Source organism: Hypanus sabinus, chromosome 14, assembly GCF_030144855.1.
Source record: "Hypanus sabinus isolate sHypSab1 chromosome 14, sHypSab1.hap1, whole genome shotgun sequence".
Classification (NCBI taxonomy): domain Eukaryota; kingdom Metazoa; phylum Chordata; class Chondrichthyes; order Myliobatiformes; family Dasyatidae; genus Hypanus; species Hypanus sabinus.
Genome location: NC_082719.1, coordinates 27387066 through 27414021, shown reverse-complemented (window position 1 = coordinate 27414021; position 26956 = coordinate 27387066). Strand labels below are relative to the sequence as shown.

At 37.6% G+C, this 26956-nt stretch overlaps 1 protein-coding gene across 1 annotated transcript in view; it reads left to right on the top strand.

The window, feature by feature from the left end:
• The window catches only part of tapt1b (transmembrane anterior posterior transformation 1b), a gene marked incomplete at its 5' end in the record, with an annotated part of 123396 nt that overhangs the window by 594 nt on the left and 95846 nt on the right, over positions 1 to 26956 (top strand). The window contains one exon of the mRNA XM_059989819.1: positions 16918 to 17048. Within this exon, the coding sequence (XP_059845802.1) occupies positions 16918 to 17048 (131 nt within the window). The remainder of the gene's footprint in view (positions 1 to 16917; positions 17049 to 26956) is intronic.

Sequence of the window (26956 nt, the reverse complement as noted above, 5' to 3'; positions counted from 1 at the left end):
CCACTTGCATGCGGGTAATTTGTCATCTTAATTAATGGGCGGGGGGAGGAGAAAGGACGATTCCAGTATAGAAACAGTAATGCAGGGCTTTTTTTGCAATGTCACTTAAATATCTCATCACCTTCAGAGCTAATGTTCTGCTTAATTTTTTTTTCTTCAGAGGTTGACAATTTGCTTGATTTTTAAACAAAAAACGCAGATGCTAAGAAATCTGAAATAATAGCTAAGTGCTGGAAATGTTGAATAGGTCGTCACTTTCTGCCGGGTGGGTGGGAAACACTTTAGAGATTACTCCATGAGCTGTTAAATTTATCCGGAACATCTGGATTTTCTAGCTACATTGCTTGTCTATTTCTATGTGTAATCACTTGGATGTATTCTGGGTTTTGTTGTCAAGTCTGTTATAAATCTTAGTTCTATTCATTTAATGGGAATGTTAAATGATAAATCATCATATAATTAGTTGTTGCACCTTTGAATGAAAAAACAGTGTTTTCCCTCTTATTTTGGAAAGGGAGTGGGAAATATAGGTATTGATGCCAGGGTTGACAGTTTTTGTAATACACTATTTCCCTTGGAAAGTGGTCAGTGAAACATTATTGAACCACTGCAGCCTTTTCTGATGAAGTCTTCTAATATTGTTAGATAGGGTGTTCCGGAATTTAGGCTCAATAACAATGAGGAAATAGTAATATATTTTCAAATGAGGATGGGTTGAGGTGTGTCTATTTTAATGCAAGTAGAATCAGGGACAAAGATGATGATCTTAGAGCATGGCCCATACATGGAACTGTAAGATTGTGGTCATTACAGAGACTTGGTTATCACAAGGACCGGACTGGCTGCTGAATGTTCCAGGGTTTCAGAAGGGACAGGGAGGGAGTTAAAGAGGTGGGAGAATGGCATTGCAAATCAGGGATGGCATCACAGCTGAAAAAAAGGAGAACATTCTGAGGGGATTTTGTGTGGGTGGAAGTCAGAGAGCAATCACGCTATTGGGAGTATTCAACAGACCCCCCCCCACCCCCCACAATAGCAGCAGAGAGGAACAGGTCAGGAGGCAGATTTTGGAAAGGCACAAAAGTAAAAGGCTTGTTGTTATGGGTGACTGGGTGACTTCAACTTCCCTAATATTGATTGGCACTTCCTGACTGCAAGAAGTAGATGAGGTGGAATTTGTTCAATGCAAGTATCAGGAACTTGAGATGAAGAGTCCTTCAAAGTGAGTCCCATAGATTGTGGGAAGATTTCAATGATGAAGTGAAGTTATGGCCTCTGGTTCAAGAGTCTCATGGTTGAGGGGTAATAACTATCCCCGAAGCTGGTGGTGTGAGTGCAGAGGCTCCTGTATCACTTTCCTGATGGCATCATCAAGAAGAGAGCATGACCTGGGTGGTGGGGGTCCCTGATGATAGACTTTGCTTTCTTGCAACAATGCTCCGTGTAGATGGGCTCAATGATGGGGCCTACTTTATGCATGATGGACTGGGCCATATTAACTACTGTTTGAAGGATTTTCATTTAAGGGCATTAGTGTTTCTATACCAGGCAGTGATACAGCCAGTCAATATACACTCTACCACACAGCTATAGAAGTTTGTCAAAGTTTTAAATGCTATGCTGAATTTTCACAAACATCTAAAGAAGTAGAGGATCTGCCATGATTTCTTCATACTTGCACTTCTCACAGAGGAATTTAAAGTTGCTGACCCTCTCCACCTCTGGGTACCTGAAGTGGATTAGCTCAGGAACCTCTGGATTCCTCCTCCTGATATCAATAATGAGCTCCTTGCTCTTGTTGACATTGAGTAAGAGATGGTTGTTATGGGACCACACAGCCAGATTTTCAGTCTCCCCCTGATATGCTAATTCGTCACCACCTTTTGGTTTGGCTACAACAGTGCTTTCTTCAGCAAGCTTAAATATGCCATTGGAGTTGTGCTTAGCTACAAAGTCATAAATGTAAAGCGGGTAGAGCATAAATGTTAAGCACACAGCCTTGTGGTGCACCTGTGCTGATGGAGATTGAAGAGGAGATATTGTTGCCAATCTGAACTGACTGTGGTCTGCACATGAGGAAATCAGGGATCCAATTGCACAAGGAGGTATTGAGGCCAAGGTCTTGAAGCTTATTGAAATTTTTGAGGGGATTATGGTATTGAAAGCTGAGCTGTAGTTGATAAAGAGCACCATGATGTTTGCATCTTTGTGGTCCAGTGTTGAGTGAAGAGCCAATGAAATGGCATCTGCTGTGGACCTGTTGCATTGGTAGACAAATTGGAGCAGATCCAAGTCACTCCTGTGGTAGGAGTTGATGTGTTGTCACAGTTGTTAAGAATCCTTCATTGATTGAAGTTTAGTCTGAAATAACCACTTCGCTCATGAGATGGTTTTCTGGAGATCATCACAGCCCTTTTGTGACTTTCTTGATCGCCAGACTTGAATGCATCTGATCTGGCATGCAACAGATTGTGGATTTCATGGTTCATCTAGGGCTTCTGGTAGCGGAAGACTCTGAATAATTTAGTGGGGACACAGTCATCTACTACTTTTTTTTATAAAGTCTGTGACAACTGTGGTGCATTCAGATACACAAATGAGTCCGTGAACACGGTACAGTTCATTGACTCAACAGAATCCTATAACCACTCCTCAGCCTCCCGTGATCACCTCTTTGTTGTCCTAATCTCTGGAGCTTTGCTCTTTAATCTCTGCCTGTATGCAGGTAGGAGAAAGATAGCAAAGTCGTTGGATTTCCTGAAATATTGTCTGGGCATGGAACGGCAAGCAGTCCTTATCTTAATATGGTAGTGGTCTAGTGTGTTACATCCTCTAGTGCTACAGGTTATAGGCTGGTGATAATTAAGCATGGATTTCTTCAAGCAAGCCTGATTGAAACCCCCGACTGTGATGCACTGGGAAGGACTGTTGTTCGGTGACAGCATCATGCAGAATCTCAAGCACTTGATTATAGTTGGCTGCTGGTGGTATGTAAACTACAGTCAAGATCATGAAGAAGAATTCTATCGGTCAATAGAATGGTCATAAACTGGTCATAAATGGTTGTGCAATGAAAGTGAGCAAGAACAAAAAGAGCACATTTTTTTGAAAAATAATCAACAAAAATTGCTGTCAAATAGTTTGATGTTTATTTTGGGTAGTTCCAAATTAATTGCTGCTAGTTTTGAGGTTTCATAGATTACTGATCAGCATGGAAATCCACTCAGTGATGGGCAGTACAATGGATTCTGGTTAATTAGTCCGCCAGCTAATCGGGACAGCCACTTATTTGGGACAACTCTTAAAGAACAAAAACCAATCAAGAAAATAGCCGGGATTCCATTTGCTTATTTGGGACACTATACTGCTTAATTGAGAAAGGAGACTGTTGCCAAGGCTTCTAACTGGTGTCAGTTGTATGCACTTGTGTAGCCATTAAACAGTACTCTGTGCTTAGAGGTTTTCAAATAGTGTCAGTTGTGTGTGTGCATTGTGTTCAAAAACAGTGATGTTTGTCACTGAGAGTTGGTGAATAATAAGCAGTAAGACAATTCAGAACTGTTCTGCTTATTGTGGTTTCAAACACCCAGGCTTGGAGATGCCAGATGTGAAAATCGAACAATTTCACTTCTTCAGCAAAAAAGAATCTAAACAATTTGAAGGTATCAACAATCATCTTGAATGTAACAATGAAAATGATGATTTGGAGGATGCAATTGTGTAAAGGCAAACTATTAACTGCACTAGATGTTTGCACTGATTTTGTTCATTTACAGTCAATCAAAACAACACAGCAGGTACATTGGATAAATTCCACTGCTGATAATTTTTGGGATCTGTATTTCAGTTAAATACATAATTTGTTACTCAGTTAGATGCTAGTTTGTCCTTTTTGTTTTTAACTATTTCCATGAAACTTCAACTAATTTGGGCAGCTGCTTTCTTGTACTGGTTCCATAGTGTCCCAATTAATCAGAATCCACTATGTGTTAAACAGTCATGGCCAAAGCATGCACCTTTTTTGGCATTAACAATTTGCCCATAAGCAGTAACACAGTAAAAGGCAGAATATTAATAATGGAAACAAATCATAGCAGAACAACTAACAAAATATTAGTTCATGTATATTTCTTTCCATTTGTCTCAATGAGAGGAATGTATCAGCTAGGCTATCTATTATTGCTCAATTTTGTAGGGGTGATGAAATATGTGAAGAACTGGTTAATTTGGTAATGTTATCTGAACACAGCATAGGGGTTGAAATGTGTAAGGCAGTAGTAAAAGAATTGTCTGGTCCACAAATTAACCTTTTAAAAGTAATTTCTGTGACAACTGATGGTGCACCCAGCATGACTGATACAGAGGCCGGTTTTGTCAGTGTTTGTAAAATCTGTTGGACATCCAGTGATGGGCTTTCATTGTGTAGTACACAAGGAAGCTTTGTGTGTAAAACCTGGCCTTATGGATCCTAAAGGAATGATGAAAATCATAAACAAGCTAATTAAAAGAGAACCTCAGAATTTATTGAGCAGGGGGGAATTCACTGTGCACAGAAATACTTATGTACAAAAATGTTTGTTGGTTATGTCTTGTCCTTAAACAATTTGTATGAAGTGCTTATGTGAAATTCATTTATCTTGACGAATGAAAATTTCCTTGCCAAAAATTGCGTGATGTATGGTTTTGTAGTTTGACAGGTTTTCTTCGATTTCTCTTCACATTTAAGTGACTTGAGCACCAAATTACAGGGATCTTGCAAAACACATGATGTTATGTTTGATAGTATAACGCCTTGTAAAATCAAACTGGAAGTATTTAATTGTGATGCCAAAAATAGCACTTTAAAATATTTCCCATGTTCCCTTTCCTAGGTTATATGAGGTACAATAACATTGCTATTTTGAAAAGATTATTTTTAAAATGTGTTTTTAGAAGATAAGTATTAATATTTTTTGCAGGTTTTCTAAAATGTTTCATTTAGTTCAATCTGTCTCTATTTTTATTAATTGTAAAAGAATGAATTCACACAAGTAAGCAACAGGATTCATCCTTTTTCTTTTTTAAAAAAAGTCCATTATTAATTGCTGTTACTAATTCATTAATCAATGATAATATCTACTCAAAATTACCATAACAAGCACCATAATCTTTTAGAAGATTATCGCCAATTTGGGCATATACTCTTAGAAAGGTTCGCCACCTCTGACTTAGAAGTTTGCCATAATAGCTCTGCACTTTGTACATTATAGAGGACAAAGCATTTCACTTGTCTTAATCTCACTTTCTTAAATTTAATGTGCTTCTTGCTAATGGCACCTTCCTAAAGCTCCAGTCATAATAGTACCCCATCTCAGATAGGACAGTCTGCGGCTCTGTCTCAGTTCATATCAATATCTTGATTAATCTTCTTTAATTTAGAAATTATAGTTTTTAAAACACCTCTAATGACATATTATTTAAAGTGTGTTCCTCAATATTTTGCAAACTCTTTTGTTGGTGTTCTTATGTAATTTTTTTCCATTCCATTGGGATAATGACTGCCACTACTTCATCTAGCTGCTTCCTGCTTAGAGCCTATGTATTTCTGCTTTCTAAATTTAAAACATCTGTCTCCTGAGCTGACATAACTGTGTTGAATGTACTATATTGTATTGGAAATAGGGCTCTTTACCAGACCCAATCTTCAAGTAACTCCTGGTCATTTATCCCTTGCTACTTGCTGTTGGTTCCTAGCTCCTAGTGGAGCATAGGCCATTGATGACTTCCCTTCTCCATTGTTCAAAGTCAATTGTATAGTTGGAGTTCATCAATGTTTCTGTAGGCCATGGTATCCACTGTAAAGGGGATTTGCCTATACAGCTTCACCAGAGCCCTGTTAGCTGGCCTTACCCGTTTCCACCTCTCATGACAAGGATATAGGGTGGGACTTCGAGAGGCCTTGGAGGTACTGCCTGTAGTCCATTCACTCTACCATAAATTCCGGTGTATAAGCCGAGAATTTGGCCCTAAATTTTGGTCCTAAAATTAGGAGGTTGGCTTATACAGAGGGTGCCAACTTTGGAAAAATGAATACATGGAAGACAGGTCGCATTTATTGGCTGTTTTTGAGTCAAATTTGTTGCACTATCAATCCATGAATTCTTTGAATGATTTGTTTAAACTCACATCTAGTGGCTGGAGCACGGAGATCAAACCAATGGGGATGACTGCAGTGTCCGTATTTTCAGCTTTCAATGCTGCTTTTGTCTCACCTGACAAGTGTGCTTTGAACACGTCTCAGGCAAGTAGCGACTTTTCTTTCCTGAAACCTTTGGGACATCGATGCCACACCTCTTTAACCCACTTCAAACAACCGGCTTCATCCCTCCAGCAGTATTCTTGAACATAAACAATAACACCCCACGCAAATTTTCTGAGCAATCTTTGTTTTTTGTCTCAACACAAGATCACATCTATTCATAAATCGGGTGCACCAACTTTGCGTAGCTTTGAAATTTTCGCTGACCTCATGATATTTTTCGGCCCATTTCAACGCTTGAACTCGAATCATTTCTCTGGTAGCAACGTATCCGGATGATCGCTGATGATTCACCAACTCTAAAACTTTTTCTTCCAGTTCTGGCCTCTGGCACGTTTTCCCGCGGTTTGCACATTTCGTCTTTGGCATTTCCCTCAGTGTGTCCTCTGCCTTTCTCCACTCTCTCACTTGTTCCTCGTTTTCACTAAGCAGCTGAAGAATTATTCATTCCTTTAGCAAAATCAACAACCTTCAGCTTGAAGCCAGCATAAATCGTATATCATATCGTATCGTATCGTTTTAACCTTTTGTACATGGTAGTCAATACTGAGTAGATGTACTGATCCCGCCACCCCGTGTTATTTTTTAACAAGATTACGATGGGTGCTAAATGGTTTCACGGGGGTTACATTTCAGAGGATTCTTTACCATTGGAGACCTAATCCAAAATTTCCCTCCCTGATTTATTTATTAAGAATTCCCCTGTAATGCTGTACAATGTGTAGGCCTGTTTTCTTAGCAGGTACTAGTTCACAAAATTTCCCAGTTCCGGATCTGGCAAAGCTTAGTACTGGCATGTGAGATCTTGTGATCATTTCTGGTTAAATCAAAAACCTGTACAAAAAGGGTTGGCTTATATAAAGTTAACATGGTAAAAAAGGCTCTTTTTTAACCTTGAAAATGGTTAAAACTCTCATACTCAGGAATATATGGTAATGTTCAGAATGATGTGAAATTGCCTTTCCATTTCTAGAGGATATTTCCTTCATTAATATTCCCTCTTTATTCCATTCAGTATACACATGGAAGGGTTCTAATGCTTTGGTGGAACAGCTAAGATTTCTAATATAACAATGTAATGGGACAGGTATGCCATTTTGTTCTACTGCTCACTTTGAGGTACCAGTCCCTCACTTTTTTTTATAAATTTTTTTTATTGAATTTTCAAATAGGTTACAGAAAGGAAAAAAAAATATCGATCCTTTCCCCCTCCCCTTAACCCCTCCCCCCTAACATATCCCTATAGAAAAAAAAAGAGAAGAAAAAAGAAAGAAAGAAAGAAAGAATGCCTGGATATCAGAAGATCCCCACATGCTCCATGGAGTTCATAATAGCTTTAATATGTATATTTATTTCTTTCCCCAGATAACCAATAATTTTATCTTTGGAGCACCTATATATTTAATCCTATCTTTTGTAAATAAGGGCGCCAAATTTTCAGAAATATTTCATATTTATCTCTTAAATTATAAGTAATTTTTTCAAGTGGAATGCTGCTAAAAATTTCATTCTTACAATGATCTATACTTAAGTATGAATCAGATTTCCAAGTAACTGCAATAGCCTTTTTGGCTACTGCCAATGCAATTTTTATGAATTCTTTCTGATATTCAATTTGGATTTCGATTTTATCCCTTCAATATCGCCTAGTAAAAATAATGTTGTATTCTAATAATTTGTTCCAGTAAAACTCTTAAATTTGTCCAAAAAGGTTGAATTTTAAAACAAGACCAAGTAGAGTGTAAAAAAGTACCAATTTCTTGATTACATTGGAAGCATTGATCAGATAAAGTTGGGTTTAATTTATTTATTTTTTGTGGTGTAATATATAATTGACATAAATAATTATATTGCACTAGTCTTAGCTGGACATTTATTGTATTTGTCATACTGTCAAGACATAGTCTTGACCAATTTGTTTCTTCAATTTTAATATTCAAATCAATTTCCCATTTTTGTCTTGACTTATGAATTCCTTAATTGCCTGCTTTTGAATCAAACTATACATACAAGAAATAAATTTTTTAATTTTTCCTTTTTGAATTAAAATTTCTATTTCATTAGTTTTCGGCAATAACATGTTTAACCCAATTTTATCTCTTAAATAAGCCCTTAATTGGAAATAACAAAAAAGAGTGTTGTCTGATATTTTATATTTATTCTTTAATTGATCAAATGACATTAATATACCTCCTTCAAAACAATCTGCTATATATCTAATCCCTTTTTGAAACCAGTTGTATAAAAGTTGGTTATCCATTGTAAAAGGAATAAGTTTATTTTGAATTAAAGGTCTCTTTGCTAATAAAGATTTCTTTATCTCATCATCAACATTTATCTTATTCCATAAATCAATCAAATGTTTTAATATACAAGATTCTTTCTTTTCCCGTATCCATTTAGATTCCCACTTATATATAAAATCTTCTGGTATATTTTCTCCTATTTTATCTAGTTCTATTCTAATCCATGCCGGTTTATCTTCATCAAAAAAAGATGCAATAGATCTAAGTTGATTTGCTTTATAATAATTTTTAAAGTTTGGACGTTGTAACCCTCCTAGGTCAAATTTCCATGTCAATTTTTCCAACGATATTTTTGACATCTTACCTTTCCAAAGGAACTTCCTCACACATTTATTTAACTCTTGGAAAAACTTCTGCGGTAATTGTATTGGTAATGTTTGGAATAAATATTGTAATCTGGGGAATACATTAATTTTTACAGCATTTACTCTGCCTACTAATGTTATTGGTAACATCATCCATTTATCAAGATCTTCTTGAATTTTTTTCAATAATGCTACATAATTTAATTTATATAAATTCTTTATATCATTATCAACTCTAATACCTAAATATTTTATACCATTTATCGGCCATCTAAATTGAGTTATTAATTGACATTGACTATAATCTCCTTTAGTAATCGGTAGAATTTCATTTTTATCTCAATTTATTTTGTAGCCTAATATTTTCCCATATTCTTCCAATCTAGAAGATAATTTACGCAGTGAATACAATGGGTTTGTTAAACAGAGCAAAAAATCGTCAGCAAATAAATTAATCTTATATTCCTCCTGGTTAACTCTGAAACCCATAATATCTGGGTCTGTTCTAATTAATTCAGCTAATGGTTCTATCGCCAACACAAATAAAGCAGGTGATAATGGACAACCTTGTCTAGTTGACCTTGTTAACTGAAATGATGTTGAAATTTGACCATTTGTCATTACTTTAGCTTTGGGATTAGTATTTAAGGTTTTAATCCATTTTATAAAAAAATTTCCTAACCCATACTTTTCCAATACCTTAAATAAAAAATCCCATTCCAATCTATCAAATGCTTTTTCTGCATCTAAAGCAACTGCCACACTCATTTCCTCCCTCTTTTGTGCCAGATGAATTATGCTAAGTAACCAGGTTACATTATCTGCCGATTGTCTATTTTTGTTAAATCCTGTTTGATCCATATGTATTAATTTTGTTAAGTATTTAGATAATCTATTTGATAAAATTTTTGCTATTATTTTATAGTCCGTGTTCAACAAAGAAATAGGTCTATATGATGTTGACTTTAAAATATCTCTGTCTTTTTTTGGCAATACTATTAAAATAGCTGTCGAAAAAGATTCTGGAAGTTTATGCGTTCTTTCTGCTTGGTGTATTAACTCCATAAAAGGAGGAATTAGTAAATCTTTAAAATTTTTGTAAAATTCGGGTGGAAAACCATCTTCTCCTGGGGATTTATTACTCTGATGTGATCCTAGAGCTTCTTCGACCACTTTTAATGTAAAAGGCATATCTAATCCCTTCTGTTCTTCCGAATTCAATTTTGGAAGAGTTATTTGTGATAAAAACCTTTCTATCTCAACATTATCATTTTGTGATTCTGATTGATACAGTTCAGAATAAAAATTCTTTAAAATTTCATTAATTTCTAAAGGTTTATAAGTAATTTTATTTACACTTGTTCTAATTGCATTTATCGTTTTGGAAGTCTGGTCTGTTTTTAACTGCCAAGGAAGAATCTTGTGTGATCTTTCACCTAGTTTGTAATATCTCTGTTTAGTTCTCATAATTGCTTTTTCTGTTCGGTATGTCTGAAGTGTATTATATTGTAACTTCTTGTTAACAAGTTGTCTTCTTTTTTCTTCTGTCATATATCTTTGAGATTCTTTTTCTAATTTTGTAATCTCTTTCTCCAATTGATCTATTTCTATCATATATTCCTTCTTAATTTTAGAAGTATAACTTATTATCTGACCTCTCAAATATGCCTTCATTGCTTCCCATACTATAAATTTATCATCAACTGAATGTAAATTTGTATCTAAAAAAAACTGAATCTGCTTTTTCATGAAATCACAAAAATCTTGACGTTTTAATAATATTGAATTAAATCTCCATCTGTAAATTGATTCCTCTTTATCTATCATTGTCATTATCAAGGGGAAATGATCTGACAATATCCTTGCTTTATATTCCATATTTTTCACTCTGTCTTGAATATTCATTGATAATAGAAAAATATCTATCCTTGAATAAGTTTTATGTCTGTTTAAATAAAATGAATAATCTCTTTCTTTTGGATTAATTCTTCTCCATATATCAATCAGATTTAATTCTTTCATCAATGATAAAGTTAATTTTGCTACTTTTGATTTTGTAGCAACCTTTGTTGATCTATCTAAAACTGGGTCTAAACAAAAATTAAAATCTCCACCTATTAATATTTTGTCATATGTGTCAGGCAAATTCAAAAAGGCCTCTTGTATAAATTTTACATCATTTTCATTTGGTGCATAAATATTCATAAGAGTCCGTAGTTCTGAAAAAATTTGACAATGTATAATTACATATTTCCCCACAGAATCAATTAATACATTTTGTATTTTAATTGGTAAAGTTTTATTAACCAAAATTGCAACTCCCCTCTCCTTTGAGTTAAATGAAGCTGCAATAACATTTCTGAACCAATCTCTCTTTAATTTCTGATGTTTTATCTCTGTTAAGTGTGTTTCTTATAAAAAAGCTATATCTATTTTCATTTTCTTAATATATGTTAAAATTCTTTTTCTTTTCACCGGTCCATTAAGCCCATTAACATTAAAAAAAAATTCAGTAAATTAGTCATTATTTTTAACAGGGTTACTCCAATCTATAATAATACCTAATTTTTCAACTTTCATAGTACCTTGGGGAATCTTTTTTAAAATTCTTCGTGTTGCTATGTGTCTACCCCCCCCCCCCCCCCGATTGTCCAGGCAAAGAAAGAAAGATAAAAGAAAAATAGATTATAAAGAATAAAATAACAAAATACCCCCCTACTAATGTTGTGAATGAAAAAAAACACATTACCCCCCTCCGTTGTATGGGTCATGGCAATCGCCGTGATTACCCACGTGAATCCTGTAGCAATCAATCCGAAGTTCCCCCAGCTCCCAATTAACATTAAAAAGTATATATAAGAGAAGAAAAAAATAATAGCACTACTCTCGATTAATATTTCTCAAATTTTAACCTTTCTCCCCCTGTATCATATAATTAAGAATATACTTAAATATTCTTCTGTCCTTAAACATCCATCAGTTCCATTCACTGTCCCTATCTTCATCTTTGATCTGTTTCGCTTTTAAATCTTAAATGGCGCAATATAAATTTATAGCCTTTTTCCCATAAAACTTTTTTCACTGGGTTAAATTCTTTCTTTCTCTTCAAAAGGTCATAACTTATATCATGATAGAAAAGAACTGTTTTCCCTTCTATCATCAATGGCCCGTTTCTCTTTCTGGCACGTTGGGCAGCCGCCTTCAGTATCTTTTCTTTATCTTGATATCTTAAACATTTTATCAAGATTGATCGTGGGTTTTGATCAACTTGAGGTCTTGGTCTTAAGGCTCTTGAAATTTCAATTTCAATTTACTGGGTTCCTTCTTCCATTTCCAAAATTTCCAGGATCCATTTTTGAAAAAATTTATTGGATCCTCTCCCTCTATACCTTCTTTAAGTCCAACAATCTTAATATTATGTCGTCTACTAAAATTTTCAAGCACATCTACTTTTTCCAACAACTGTTTTCTTTCTGATGTCCAGGCAGAAATATTATCTTCCATTTTATTCACTCTGTCAATGGTGTCTCCCATTGTTTCTTCCAAGTTTTTAATTTTCTTGTCCATTTTGTCCTGTCTTTTCATCATTTTATCAAACATAATTTTCATATTTTTATTATCTTTTTTATTACTTTGAATGCTTTTAATTCATGCATTATTTGCACCAAAGTTTTTCTTATGTCTCCATCCTCTCCAACTACTTACTGTTGCTCTTCTTTGTTTGTCTCTTCATCTTCATCTGATTTATCCAGAGAATCTGATTCCACCTCATCTCCACTTTCACTTTCAGTTCCAATTGTAGCTGGGATTTGTAGTTTGGGTTGCTCGTGTTTGCGCATGCCCTTTCCTTCACGCATATGCAATTCCTGTTGCTCTTTTTTTTGGAAACAGTTGATGTTGCCACAGTTTCATGTTCTGTATCGCCAAAGGTAAAATGCAGTTGAGTCCAAGGCTCTTTCATAGCGACCGGCCTTGATTCTTTTCCAACTTGTGTTGTCTTCAAAGTAGTAGTTTTCTTCTGCTTCTGTTTAGGAGGCATATCTTAAGACAATCCTGAATAGTTTATAAGTAGTTTTTAAAAAGTATTTACTAACTTTTCTTCACTTAAGCATTATTTTACTGGTTTTTTACGGGAGAGCTGGATTTCCATGTCTCAATCCTATGTCATCACGTGACGTCCCCCAGTCCCTCACTTTTATTCAAAACAAATCTTTCAGGTAATACTTGTGCTCCAGTAGGCACTTCAGTCTTATCTCACTAATACAATTGTCGTTCATTTGATGTCCTTGATGACTTTGTTATTTTTCTTGGCTCTGATATTTTGTCATCATGTCCTCAAAAGTCAGAAAAAATGCAGATGCTGGAAATCCAAAATAAAAACGGAAAATGCTGGAAACTTCTGAGTCTGACATGAAGTTGAACTTATCACAAGTGTAATTGGAGAATTCTTGATCTTCCGTTGTAAACTGCACAGGCTATTATCTGAAATGAGGATGCATCACAGAATATTGAAAGCATGGAAGGAAACCATTAAGCTTGTCAAGGCCTTACTTTGATATCAACAAAATAGAGAGAGTACAGAGATTTACTAGAATGTTACCTGGGTTTCAGCAGCTAAGTTACAGGGAAAGGCTGAACAAGTTAGGTCTTTATTCTTTGGAGCGTAGAAGGTTGAGGGGGGACTTGATAGAGGTATTGAAAATTTTGAAGGGGTTAGATCGAGTTGACATGGATAGGCTTTTTCCATTGAGAGTAGGGAAGATTCAAACAAGAGGACATGATTTGAGAGTTAGGGGGCAAAAGTTTAAGGGTAACACGAGGGGGAATTTCTTTACTCAGAGAGTGGTAGCTGTGTGGAATGAGCTTCCAGTAGAAGTGGTAGAGGCAGGTTCTGTATTGTCATTTAAAGTAAAATTGGATAGGTAGATGGACAAGAAAGGAATAGAAGATTATGGGCTGAGTGTGGGCCAGTGGGACTAGGTGAGTGTAAGTGTCGGCATGGACTAGAAGGGCCGAGATAGCCTGTTTCAGTGCTGTAATTGTTATATGGTTATACTGCTGTATGTAAAAACAATACCACTTCACCCTCTGCCATAGTCCTGCAAACTTCTTCCCTTCAGTACTTGTCCAGCTCCCTTTTGAACACAACAGATGAACACACCTTCCACTGCTACTCATTAGGTTTCAATAGGTACATTTAATATCAGAGAAATGTATACAATAAACATTCTGAAATTCTTCTTCTTTGTAAACATCCACAAAAACAGAGGAGTACCCAAAAGAATGAATGACAGTTCAACGTTAGAACCCCAAAGCCTTCCCCAGCTCCCCCCTCCCACGCACAAACAGTAGCAAGGCAATGACCCTCCCTTCCCCACCAGCAAAATCCATCGGTGCCCCCCACCAAGCACTCAGGCATGGCAGCAAAGCATCAATAAAGACACAGACTTGCAGTACCCCAAAGACTACTCATTCACTCGGTATTCAACATACCACAGGCTCCCTCTCCCTAATAGGGGAAAAAGAGGTGTTCTGTTTTACAGTGAGAGGGGAGACATAACAAAACAACTCGCTGATTTATGTTGTTAAAAGTCTGATGTGTTGCTTTTTCCGAGCTCTGGGCACATTTTGAGTATCTCTCTAAATACATCTTCTTTGCTTCTATATATAATTGGAAGTTTTGGTCTAGAAATTCTTATTTATTATATTATAATTGTATTCATATTGGTTAGGCTACTCTGGGTTATCATACTGTTTTAGTCACCACAGTATGGGAAAGATGCATTAGCAAGAGCATAGAATAAATTGGCTGGAGTATAGGGTATTTCTAAAAATTAAATGTAAGAGACAGCATCTGTGGAGGGAAATGGACAGTTGATGCTTCAAGTCAAGACTCTTCATCTGGATTTGAAAGGTTTTGACCTGACAGATTGACTGTCCATTTCTCTCCACCAAAACTGCTCGACCTGATTTCCTCCAGCATCTTGTGTATTTTTTTGCTCCCAATTCCGGCATCTGCGGTCTCTTGTGTTGCCTGAACTGGAGGTTGGGTTTGTTCTCATTGACATTTAGGAGGCTGAGGGTGACCTTTCAGGTTTATAAGGTATGAAGGGCATTAATAGGGTAAGTAGTCAGAGTCCTTTGCCCACCGTAGGGGAATCTGAAACTCAAGAACATAGATTTAAAGTGAGAGGGGAGAAGTTTAAAAAAATCTAAGGATGGTGGTTATATGGAAGAAGAGATAGCAGAGGAAAATACAATTATAATACTTAAAATGCAATTGGACAGGTACTTGGATAGAATGGGAGCAGAAGGCCTAAACCATGAAAATAGGATTAGGTTACATAGACCTCATGGTCAGCATGGATGAATTGAGCTGGAGGAACTACAGTATTCTTGTGCTTTGCAATTCTGTGACTGATACAGAAATGTTCCGCCATTGCCTCTCCACAACAAACGTCCTATAAGCAATGGACAAAGGGGAATTGAGAATCAGTGAACTGAAGGAAGTCAGCATTGGTTTGAAACAAAATCATTTAAAAGTTTTAAAGAAAAGTAAAGCTACAAATATGCACAGTGAGTGGCAGGGCCCTTTGAAGGGCTCTTGAACAGAGGGAACACATGTAGCTGATGTGGTGAGGAAGGTAACAGCATGCTTACCTTCAACAGTCGTGGCATTGAGGATAAGAGTGGGATGTAATGTTACAGCTGTACAAAATGGTGGTACTGTTGCACTTGGAGTACTGTGTGCACTTCTAGTCATCATACTATAGGAAAGATGTGATTAAACTAGATTCACAAAGATGTTGCCTAGATACTGTAGTTGGACTTGAGTTATCAGGAGAGATTGGATAAACTAGATTTTCTTTTCCTGGAGCAAAGGAGGCTGATGGTGACACTCCCTTGAACTGTAGAGTCATCATCTCCAGAAGTGTGATACCGAATAAATACTCAGCTTTCTGAACAGATGTTAAATGCTATTCATGCTCTGAAAACTGGAGCTCCTCCAGCTGTCAGCTTTTCTTGTACATGTAGTTAATCTATACAGAAGTTTACATGTGGCACACAGTATATATTCCATAGGAGTTTTCCTGTGCATCTAATTATTAGAGAGATTTTGCTAAGCAAAAATATAATACATTGTAGTACCCCTTGCTCTGATTACACCAGATTTCACCATTATCAGAATCTTGAGGTTACATTCTATAGAATTGTTATTATTATAAAATCTCATTATTAAAAATAGTGTTTTTACCTGCTGTCAGATAGTTTGCTTGACCAACTGTGTTTATCTGTGCAGTTGGAGTATTGTGTGCAGTTTTGGGCTCCTTATTTTAGAAAGGATATTCTGACATTGGAGAGGGTTCAGAGAAGATTCACAAGCGTGATTCTAGGAATGAAAGGATTACCATATGAGGAACATTGGCAGCTCTTGGGCTGTATTCCCTGGAGTTCAGGAGAATGAGGGGGGATCTCATAGAAACATTCCAAATGTTAAAAGGCCTGAACAAATTAGATATGGCAAAGTTATTTCAATGGTAGGGGAGTCTAGGACAAGAGGGCACGATTTCAGGATTGAAGGATGTCCATTTAGAGCAGAGATGCTGAGAATTTACTTTAGTCAGAGGGGTGGTAAGTTTGTGGAATTTGTAGCCACAAGTGGCAGTGGAGTCCAAGTCATTGGATGCACTTAAGGCAAAGAGAGATAGATTCTTGATTAGCCAGGGTATCAAAGGATATGGAGAGAAGGCAGAGGAATGGGGATGACTGGAAAAATTGGATCAGCCCACGATTGAATGATAGAGCAGACTTGATGGGCCAGATGGCCTACTTCTGCTCCTATATCTTAAGGTCTTATGCTGTAGCTGTGCTCCTACTTCAGCCTTTTTTGCTAAAGTATTGCTATTCTGCAAAACATTAGTTTTGCCTTAACATCCTTCATAAATAAGACAAGTAACTGAGGAAGAAACAATGTTGCTAATACTTATTAAATTTTTTTTTTGTCCAGATCTATCTCTGCTGAGATTTATTAGTGCTGAATTAACACGGGGATATATTTTGGAACACAATGAAGCCAAGTACAAAGAAAGGAGGGAGAGAGTATACACTTGCCTACGAATTCCTCGGGAATTGGAAAAGGTATAAATATTTATTTTCTTTCAAAGTTTTTCTGACTTAAATTTACCTTGCTTTAGCAGCTGTAATATATCGTCACACATTAAATGTGTAAGTGCTCGCAGTGTGTTGGTAGCAATATCTGCAAAGTATTCTCTTAATTAGTGGCCTACCATTGATTTTAAATGGAAAAGAGGAATGAATAATGCAATTAATTTCTTCATTGTTTGACAGTTCGTTAGACATAAAGAGTGTGATCTATAAATTATAATTGGTGCAGTTTTTAAATGTATGTTAAATTTTTTTATGATCTCATTGTGCTTTCTTCCTTCCATTATTAGAAACAAAAAGGTTAATGTATTACTGCCACCTTTATTCGAGGTTAATTACATGGTGTAATTGGTGTAATGGCACATCATAGTTGCACAGCTTTGTGGTTGTACAAATAATCAGCCACTGCTAATGAATAAATACAAATTAAAAATTACTAATATTTTATTGATTTACTAATGTGTCATTTGAACATGTTTAAGTGCATCCCATAACCTTATGCACAAGCTGATGCCAAGTGATTCTTGTTCTGTTAAGTTTGGTACATTTACATTTTGCGTTGTTACGCCTGTGCCCAACTCTGAGGGGCCGAAGGGTCCAAAGTAGCCCCCTCCTTTTTGAGAATCGCAAGATCGCTATTAACTCAGGTCAGGAGACCCAGGAAATGAGAGAGAGACGTTTGGAATGTCCTGGCCCTCAGCGATACAAAGCCACAGAAAACGGCCATTGTCTCTTGGAGACGGAATTGTGTATTGAGTACTGTACTTCATGGAAGCCCTCAGGGAATGATCAGAGGGGGTTGGTTGAGGGATTGCATCATACCGACCTGATTGACATCTGAGACCCTGTGAGTCAGGATAAAAGAGGGTCTGGGGAACATCCCCTTTAGATGCACCAGAAGAAACGCTAGAAATCCCGTATTAGCGACAGCCGGTGGAAAGCCCACGTGCGTCCTTTTCCATTTGCCTCGGAATTGGTGGGCCTTACCACGGAAGAACGGCTTTAGCTAAAACAAAGGAGAAATCAGCCCCAACACTCTCGAAGGATTGACATCATAAAAGGAATGGGCAAGTTTTAAATTCTCTCTCTTGACTCCAACCAAAGGCTGCAGCCTTCATGAACTTGAGTGACTTTTATATTTCCATCGGACAATACATTATCCCCTAGACAACGACAGAGCTATTTCTTAGTGATTATTATTATACCCGCGCTTTTAGACTTAGTAGCGACGACGTATATTATCTGTATGTTTGCATTGATATTCTTTTTGTGTATTTTTATCAATAAATACTGTTAAAAATAGTACCATCAGACTTCAACGAACCTCTCTATCTTTGCTGATAAGTGACCCAGTTACGGGGTACGTAACAGAATCAACAATATTGTCTCTAAAGTTCCAGTGAAGTTTGCAGTTCTTCGACTAGTTTGGCAATCAAGCAACATTAATTGTTCACCAATAGGGAAGTATATAACTATAATCAGTTATAAATCATAACAAGTTAAAATGCAGACAAGGAATCGCATATTAAGATTAACTGTGCATAAATGTTTCAAGATTAATTTGGTTATCTGCTAATCTTGAGGAAGAAACAATGTTATTTTGGACCAAGTGTATATTAAATGGGATTTCAGCTATCTGTATGTAATACTGTTATTGACAAATTTAAGAATTCCAGGGGGGAAAAACGGTTTTTAGGGGTAGCAAGAGGATGTAGTTTGCTAAACCTTGAAATTGGTTTAGAATCCTCTAATGTAGTGATTTCCTAAGGGGGCACTAAGGGAAATAAAAGTCATTGGGGTGCGTTCAAGATTCTTGGGGAGGGGGGAATAGTAAGCAGCTCTCTAACTTGAGGCACAAGACCTGTTCAACCATTAGTAGAGCAGACCCTTTGGAAAAAAAAGGATGAGGCACTGGAACACAGGAAGAACCATGGCTCTGCAGGCAGTGAGCACTCATCGTCATAATGCATCTGAATCTTGACAATCTCCTCCGACCTTACCAACCAATGGACATTATTTGGGGATGCATAAATTAGAAGGTGCCCAACAGTTACCCTTGACTCGTGGCATGGAATGATGAGTTCATACAGTCAACAATTGTTAAGTCAAGTACACCCTCTCAACTTTCTCTATAGATCTATGGAAAACAGGTTACGCAATGATACAGCACTGGCTGGAACCAAATGGTGAAATGGAGCCAATCAGTAAACCTGTCGACCCCAAGGATTCCTCTTGAGGTGTTCAAAGTATCCTCGGCTTCATACGTGCGGTTAAAAACCATATTTGGGGTTATGAGACCTTGTGTAAATGGTTAATTGTGCTAACTGGAATAGTGTAAAGGTAGATTGCCGTACACCAGTTGTATCCCTACTAACATTCAAATTCCAATCTGAATCCTTGTCAATGTAATTTTTGCTGTTGTGATCATTTTCATCTTTGCCTCACTCTTCTTTTGCGTGATGCTACCAACCGTGTCAATTTGCTGCCGTCACCAACATCCGATAGGCATTTCAAGTTTGTGTTAATTTTTTATATTAATTTAGACCCATTAATGATGGATAAGTATGTATGGTGTGATCTCTATGAGTCTGAAGGTGGTGAAGCCTTGAATTCTGATCCTGCTAACAAACAGCAACTACAGAAAGTGCATAAATAGAATGTTACATACCTGGAGTATGGTTTTATTCCATTCCCATCAGATAAGAGATGCCCCATGTGTCTTACTTATAAGGCACTACTGTCTATTGAAGCCATGTAACCATCAAGATTGTAGAAACATTTCCATAAAAGATACCCTGAAAAAGCTATTTATGGTACTACTCAGTTCCAAAGATGAAAGAAGCATTTGAAAAGTGTTGCACACTCGAGTCACTTGCAAGAAAGATAAAATAACCTTGATCATTGCTTCTTATAACATTTCCAAAATAATAGCAAAGTGTGGAAAATCTCATATTGGTGAAAGATTAATAATGCCTGCTAGATCTGAAGTGCTTACCACTGTTCTCAAAATGCATACGTTTTTGTATCAATGCATGCCATTGATTTTAAAATCAATTCCTCTGAGTAATAACTCTGCAGCTCATCATGTTGACAAAATGAGTGAAGACATTGAGTATCAACTGTGCATAGAGCTGAAAAAAACAGAATTTGGGATATTACTGGATGAGTCAACTGTGCAAGATAATGAGGCATTGCTATTGGCATATGCATTGTTTATCAAAAATGGAAAAGTTTATGAAGTTTACTTTTGTAAAAAGTTAAAAACAAATGTAAACAGAAAATCAATCTACGATGAGATCAAAATTATAATGAGGATAAAAGTATTCCAATTAGGAACAAGATTTCTTGTGCCACAGATGGAGCACTATTAATGACAGGTTGCCATGCTGTTTTAATGGCATTTACTAAAAAAGAATTTGTAAGTCTGTTTGCAATCCACTGTGTAGTTTATCATCAATATCTCACAGCCAAAAATCTCAGCCAGTGGCTTCTTCAAACATGACTCTCGCAATATCTGCTATCAACAAAATTATAACTTATTCATTAAGTAGCAGGACATTGCACCCGTTATGCCAAAATAACGACTAAGAGTTTGAATACATGCTTCTTCACACTGAAGTACATTAACTGTCAAAAGGCTGCTGCTTAAAGCATTTCTTCAATCTTTATGGCACTGTGATTGAATTTTTGCTCAAAATTGACAAGAACTTGGGAAACAAGATCAAACTTCTTCGTGGAGATGTGGCATACCTAGCCAATCTGTATGACAAAATGAACAAACATTCTGACTTTGAAGGTGCAGGCTGAGAATTTCAATTTAATCCAGGCAAAAAGTGTGGTGTTCACTTTTATTGGAAAATTGGAAATAAACAAAATGTTACGAGAAGAATGTTCTCACAGTTTCTCTACGTGGAAAGTACAGCACCCTCTTTCACCGAAGGTGATTTGTTAGAGTACTGCTTACAATTACTGTTACTGAAGAAGGATTTTTGGAATCTATTCAATTATTTGAATGATCTGGAAATTCTGGATGGGGTAATTAACCTATTTCTTTGCAAGGTGGAAGAACAGGAAGAGTGCTTGCATGAAGAAATTTTTGAAGTTCAGAATGATGAAGAAGCAAATATGTTTTTCAAAATGTCAGCTTTTGTGGCATGTGGCTACACTATCATATGAAGTTTCTTGGTCTTTGCAGACGAGGCAAACTGCTCTTCATTGCGCTTTCGTCCTCCTATCTTGTTGAAAGAGACAGTGAGCCACAACTTGAACCTGATATTTTGACTCTTGCTCAAAGCCATCAAGCTCAAGGATCGCAAGTTAGAGCTCATCTTGAACTTGACTGTAACTCATGCCTGGACCCTCGGTCTATGTGAAAGCACACACCACCTTCTGAATGTTGCTCGAAATCCATTTCAAACAAATGGGCCTCCTATGGGAGTGTTGGTTCTTCCCCCTTGAAACCATTCATCTGCACAAAGCACCTTCAGCCATCTTCCCTCCTGCCTTCTCCCAGCTCCTACCAATAAAAAAGACCTCAACCCACACCCTCACAAAACCTTCTCCCAATTCCACCATCCTGATTGGTTGACACCACATTCCTAATTTGACCAACAAAGCCTCTGATCTCAGCTCAAACCCAAACAGGCTGAAAGCAGAACAGACTACTCTTACAGAACTGCTAAAATTAAATCCCTACAGCATAGCAGTAAAAATCTTAACTAGGGTATTACTTCAGCATAAGGTAGACATGTTTTTACACTGTGGGAGAGCTGGAAAGTATTTTGTTCCTAAGAGGGGCATTGACAAGTATGAAGGTGCTTTGGGGGGTGTTGGGCTAACACTGCTCTAGTGTATAATAAATCAGTTCATATGGCTAATCTTTTTGATAGATTGCTGAGGTTTATGAGTAATTTGTACATTTGTGATATTGTGCTAAGCTATGTTGGAATTTAATTTAAGAAAAATTAACACAGTTTGTGCTTGGATGGAAGATTGCATCCAAAACAGAAACTTTCATTACATTGTCCAAAACAACTAGCTGTATTTTTGCTATAATTTAGGGGAAAAAAATTGGCCAGAGTTTCCTGTTCTGACTCATACACTATAAAAGTTTCTGTGAGAAGTTTCTGTGAGAACCTTACCTACTCAGTATTTTCTTCATTTTGATCCATATAGCTTTGTATAAAGGGAGGCTATGAAAAGTACAAAAATTGATTCTATTCTCAATTTTCCACAATTACCAAATTTCTTTTTTGTACTTCATTCAGCAGATTTACTGTGTTCCCATCTTTATTATAAAGCACAGAAAATAGCCTTTAAATCACCATCAAGTACCATTTTATACTAGTCCCATTTATCAGCACTTGGTCTGTGATAGTCTATGCATTAGCAAATTATGAAATGGATCTCTCCCTCCATTCAGAATGTATGTTCTAAATTCCAATCATCCTCTGGATAGAAGAGTTTTTCTTCAGGTCACCCTATTGCACTAAACCTATATTCTCTAGTTTTGGTTACCCTTGCTACGGGGGAAAGGTTTACTTCCATACACCCTGTCAATGTCCCTTGTAATTTTGCATGCCTCCATCACATCTCCTCTTGATTCCCTCCATCCAAGGAAAATAAACTCAGTGTCTCATCCTAACCAACAACATCCTATCCTAGGTGATCTTTCTCTAGTACTGTTACATCTCATGGGAGCAGTGACCAGGAACGTACATGGTATTCTAGCTGTGGCCTAACTAGTGCTTTATAAAGTTGTGCCTTCCACTCTTGTTGTCAATAACTGAAGTAAAGAATACAAGTATATATTGTCTTATCCACCTCTGCTGCCACATTGGACTTGAACACCAAGGTCTGTTCTTCAGTCCTCCTAAGGGCCAACTACCACTGTGTTTGACTTATACTTATTAGTCCTTCCAAAGTGCAAAACATCGTACTTATCGAGTACCTGGCCAAGTTTTAAAGGCCTGTGCGGATCACGTGGCTGGAGTGTTCGTCAGTATCTGTAACTTCACAAACATGAGAAAATCTACAGTTACTGGAAATCCTAGAAACACAAAAAATGCTGGAGAAAATCAGCAGGCCAGGCAGCATCAATGGAAAAGAGTAAACAGACATCTTTTTGGGCTGAGACCCTTCATCAGGACTGGAAAGAGAGAGGAAAGTCAGAGTAAGAAGGTGGGGGGGGGGGGGAGAAAGAAGTTCAAAGTGGTAGGTGAAACCGGGAGGGGGGGGCATGAAGGTTAAGTAAAGAACGGAGAAGTTGATTGGTGAAAGAGATAAAGGGTTGGAGAAGGGGGAATCTAATAGGAGAGAGTAGAAGACCATAGAAGAAAGAGAAGGAGGAGGAGCACCAGAGGGAGGTGGTTAGCAGGATTGAGGTGAGAGAGGGAACCAGGAATGGGAAGGGGGGTGCAATTACCTGAAGTTCAAGAAATCGATGTTCATGCCAATTGGTTGGAGACTACCCAGACGTAATATAAGGTGTTGCTTCTCCAACTGGAGTATGGCCTTGTCACGGCACGACATGAGGCCATGGACTGATGTGTCAGAATGAGAATGGGAAGTAGAATTGAAATGGGTGGCTACCGGGAAATCCTGCTTTTTCTGGTGAATGGAAATTTGGTGCTTGGTGAAGTGGTCTCCCAGTCTATGTCAGGTCTCGCCGATATACCAGAGGCAACACCGGGAGCACCAGACATAGTAGGTGACCCCAACAGACTCGCAGGTGAAGTCTTGCTTCACCTGGAAGGTCTGTTTGGGGACCTGAACAGTGTGAGGGAGGAGGTCTAGGGCAGATTTGGCACTTGTTCCGCTTGTAAGGATAAGTATCACGAGGGACATCAGTAGGGAGGGATGAGTGGACCAGGGAATTGTGTAAGGTGCGATCCCTGTAGAAAGTTGTGGTGGGGGGATTCTGTTGTATATGGCAGATGTTACAGAAGTGAGGACAAGAGGAACCCTATCCTTGGTGTAACGGCAGGAGGATGGGGTGATATCTGTAACCTCTCACTTCGACTGTCTAGGATACCCAGCTACTTCGAGCAAGCATCAATTATACCAGTGCCAGAGAAGAATGTGGTAACCCATCTTAATGACTATAGTCCTGTAGCACTTTCATCCACTCTGATGAAATGGTTTGAGAGGTTGGTGATGAAACATATCAACATCTGCCTGCTCCAATTTGCCTACCATCAGATGCCATCTCATTGACTCTTCACACAATCCTGGAACATTTGGACAGCAAAGATGCTTACATCAGGATGCTCTTTATTGACTACAGCTCAGCATTCAATACCAACATTCTCTCAAAACTGATCGATAAGCTTCAAAACCTTGACCTCAATACCTCCTTGTCCAATTGGATCCGTGATTTCCTCAGTTGCAGACTGCAGTCAGTTCAGATTGGCAACGACATCTCCCCCACAATCTCCATCAGCTGTGTGCCTAGCCCCCAGGTCTACTCACTTTACACGTATGATGTGGCTAAGCACAGCTCCAATGCCTGAAGTTTGCTAATGACAACACTGTCATTGGCCGAATCAAATGTAATGACAGAAATAAGAAAACTTACAAAAATAAGAAATGCTACACAAAATAGCAATGTTTAATAGAACAAACAACACAAAAATCTATGGATCCACATAACTTCTTCGATCTATATTGTAATTAAAAGTATTAATGCATAAAGCTATTACTTCTTTCAATAGCACTTGCTTCAATCCATTTGGCAATGGAGATACATGCAGGTACAAAAGTTAAAATGCTGAGATCACCTTACTTCAGTCGAAAAATTAAATTTCAGTAAACGACATGATGTTTGCAAGGACAGACTAAGAATACAGCATATACAGTGGTGCTAGAAAGTTTGTCAAGCCTTTAGAATTTTCTCTACTTCTGCATAAGTATGACCTAAAATGTGATCAGATTTTCACTTGTCCTAAAAATAGGTAACGAGAACCCAATTAAATAACACAAAAACCATTATACTTCTTAATTTACCTAATGAAAACAATTATCTGATATGACATATTTGTTGGAAAAAGTATGTGAATCTCTCCGATTTATCAGTTCATTCAAAGGGGAAATTAGTCAGGTGTTTCAATCAATGGGATGACAATCAGGTGTGAGTATGGGAGGCCCTACCCTATTTAATAAATATAAATCTGGGTCTTCACTATCAAAGCGTGATCTTCACTACACAGGTTTTTGGAAGTGTGCCATGCTTATAAGACCCTACTGTATCCACCTCTACTACCTTCACTGGCAGTGAATTCCGCTCACCCACCATTCTGTATGGAAAAACTTACCTCGGGGAGAAAAAAGTTTTTGATGCTCACCGGGCTGGAAAAGGTTACAAAACCATTTCTAAAGAGTTTGAGCTCCACTAATCAACAGTCCAGTAGATGTTGTAGAAATGGAGGAAATTCAACACCTTTGTTACTCTCCCCAGGAGTGGTTGACCAACAAAAATCACTCCAAGAGCAAGGTGTGTAATATTCCAGGAGGTCACTAAGAACCCCACGGTAGCATCTAAGGAGCTACAAGCCTCTCTTGCATTGGTTAATGTCAGTGTTCATGAGTCTACCATCAGGCAAACAGTGAACAACAATGGTGTGAATGGCAGGATTGCAACGAGAATGCCATGACTTTCCAAGAAGAACATTGCTGCCATCTAAAGTTTACTAAAGACCACGTGGATAAGCCAAAAGGCTATTAGAAGAATGTTCTGTGGATGGATGAGCCAAAATAGAGCTTTTTTGCTTAAGTGCAAAGCATTATGTTTGGGGTTAAAAGCAAACACTGCATGCCAGCAAGAGAATCTCATTCCATCTGTGAAACGTGGTGGCATTGTTGTGGTTTGGGCCTGCTTTGCTGCACTGGGTCCAGGATGTCTTCCCATCATTGATAGAACTATGAATTCTGAATTGTACCAGCAAATTCTACAGGAAAATGTCAGGATATCCATCCATGAACTGAAGCTCAAAGGAAAGTGAGTCATGTAGCAAGACAGCAACCTTAAACACACGTCAATCTACCAAAGAATGGTTAAAGTAGAAGAAATCTCACATTTTGGAAAGACAGAGTCAAAGTCCTGACCTTAACCCTATAGAGTTGTCATGGAAAGTCTTGGAGCAAGCAGCTTATGTAAGGAAGCCCACCAACATCCCAGAGTTGAAGCAGTTTTGGAAGGGAAAATGGCCTAAAATTCCTTCAAGCCAATGTGCAGGACTGATCAACAGTTACTGGTTGAAGTTATTGCTGTACAAGGGGGTCACACCTGTTACTGAAAGCAAAGGTTCACATACTTTTTCCAACAAGTACGTGTAATATTGGATCATTTTCCTCACTAAATACATAAAAAAGTATAATGTTTTTGTATTATTTAATTGGGATCTCTATCTAGTTTTAAGATGTGTGAAGATCTGATCACATTTAAATCATATTTATGCAGAAATAGAGAAAATTCTAAAGGATTCACAATCTTTCCAGCGCCACTGGAGGGAGATTGAAAATCTGGCTGAGTGGTGCCATAACAACAACCTGTCAATATGTCAGCAAGACCAAGAGCTGATTATTGACTTCAGGAGGAAGACACTGATGTTCTACGTATTAGTGACTCCCTCTTTGGGGTGTCAGAAGTGGAGAGGGTCAGTAACTTTAAATTCCTCGGTTTTATCATTTCGGGGGATTTTAAGTTAAATGCCATTCCAAAGGAAGCACGGCAGCACCTCTACCTCTTTAGAAGTTTGTGAAGATTTGGCATGACAAGGGGTCAGTTCGTGGTGCAGTGAGATCAGCATCGGGCTCGAGAACGGAGGTTCCCAAGTTCAATCCAGTGACAGACCGCTCCTGAGCGCGCTCTCCATCCGTGCCGG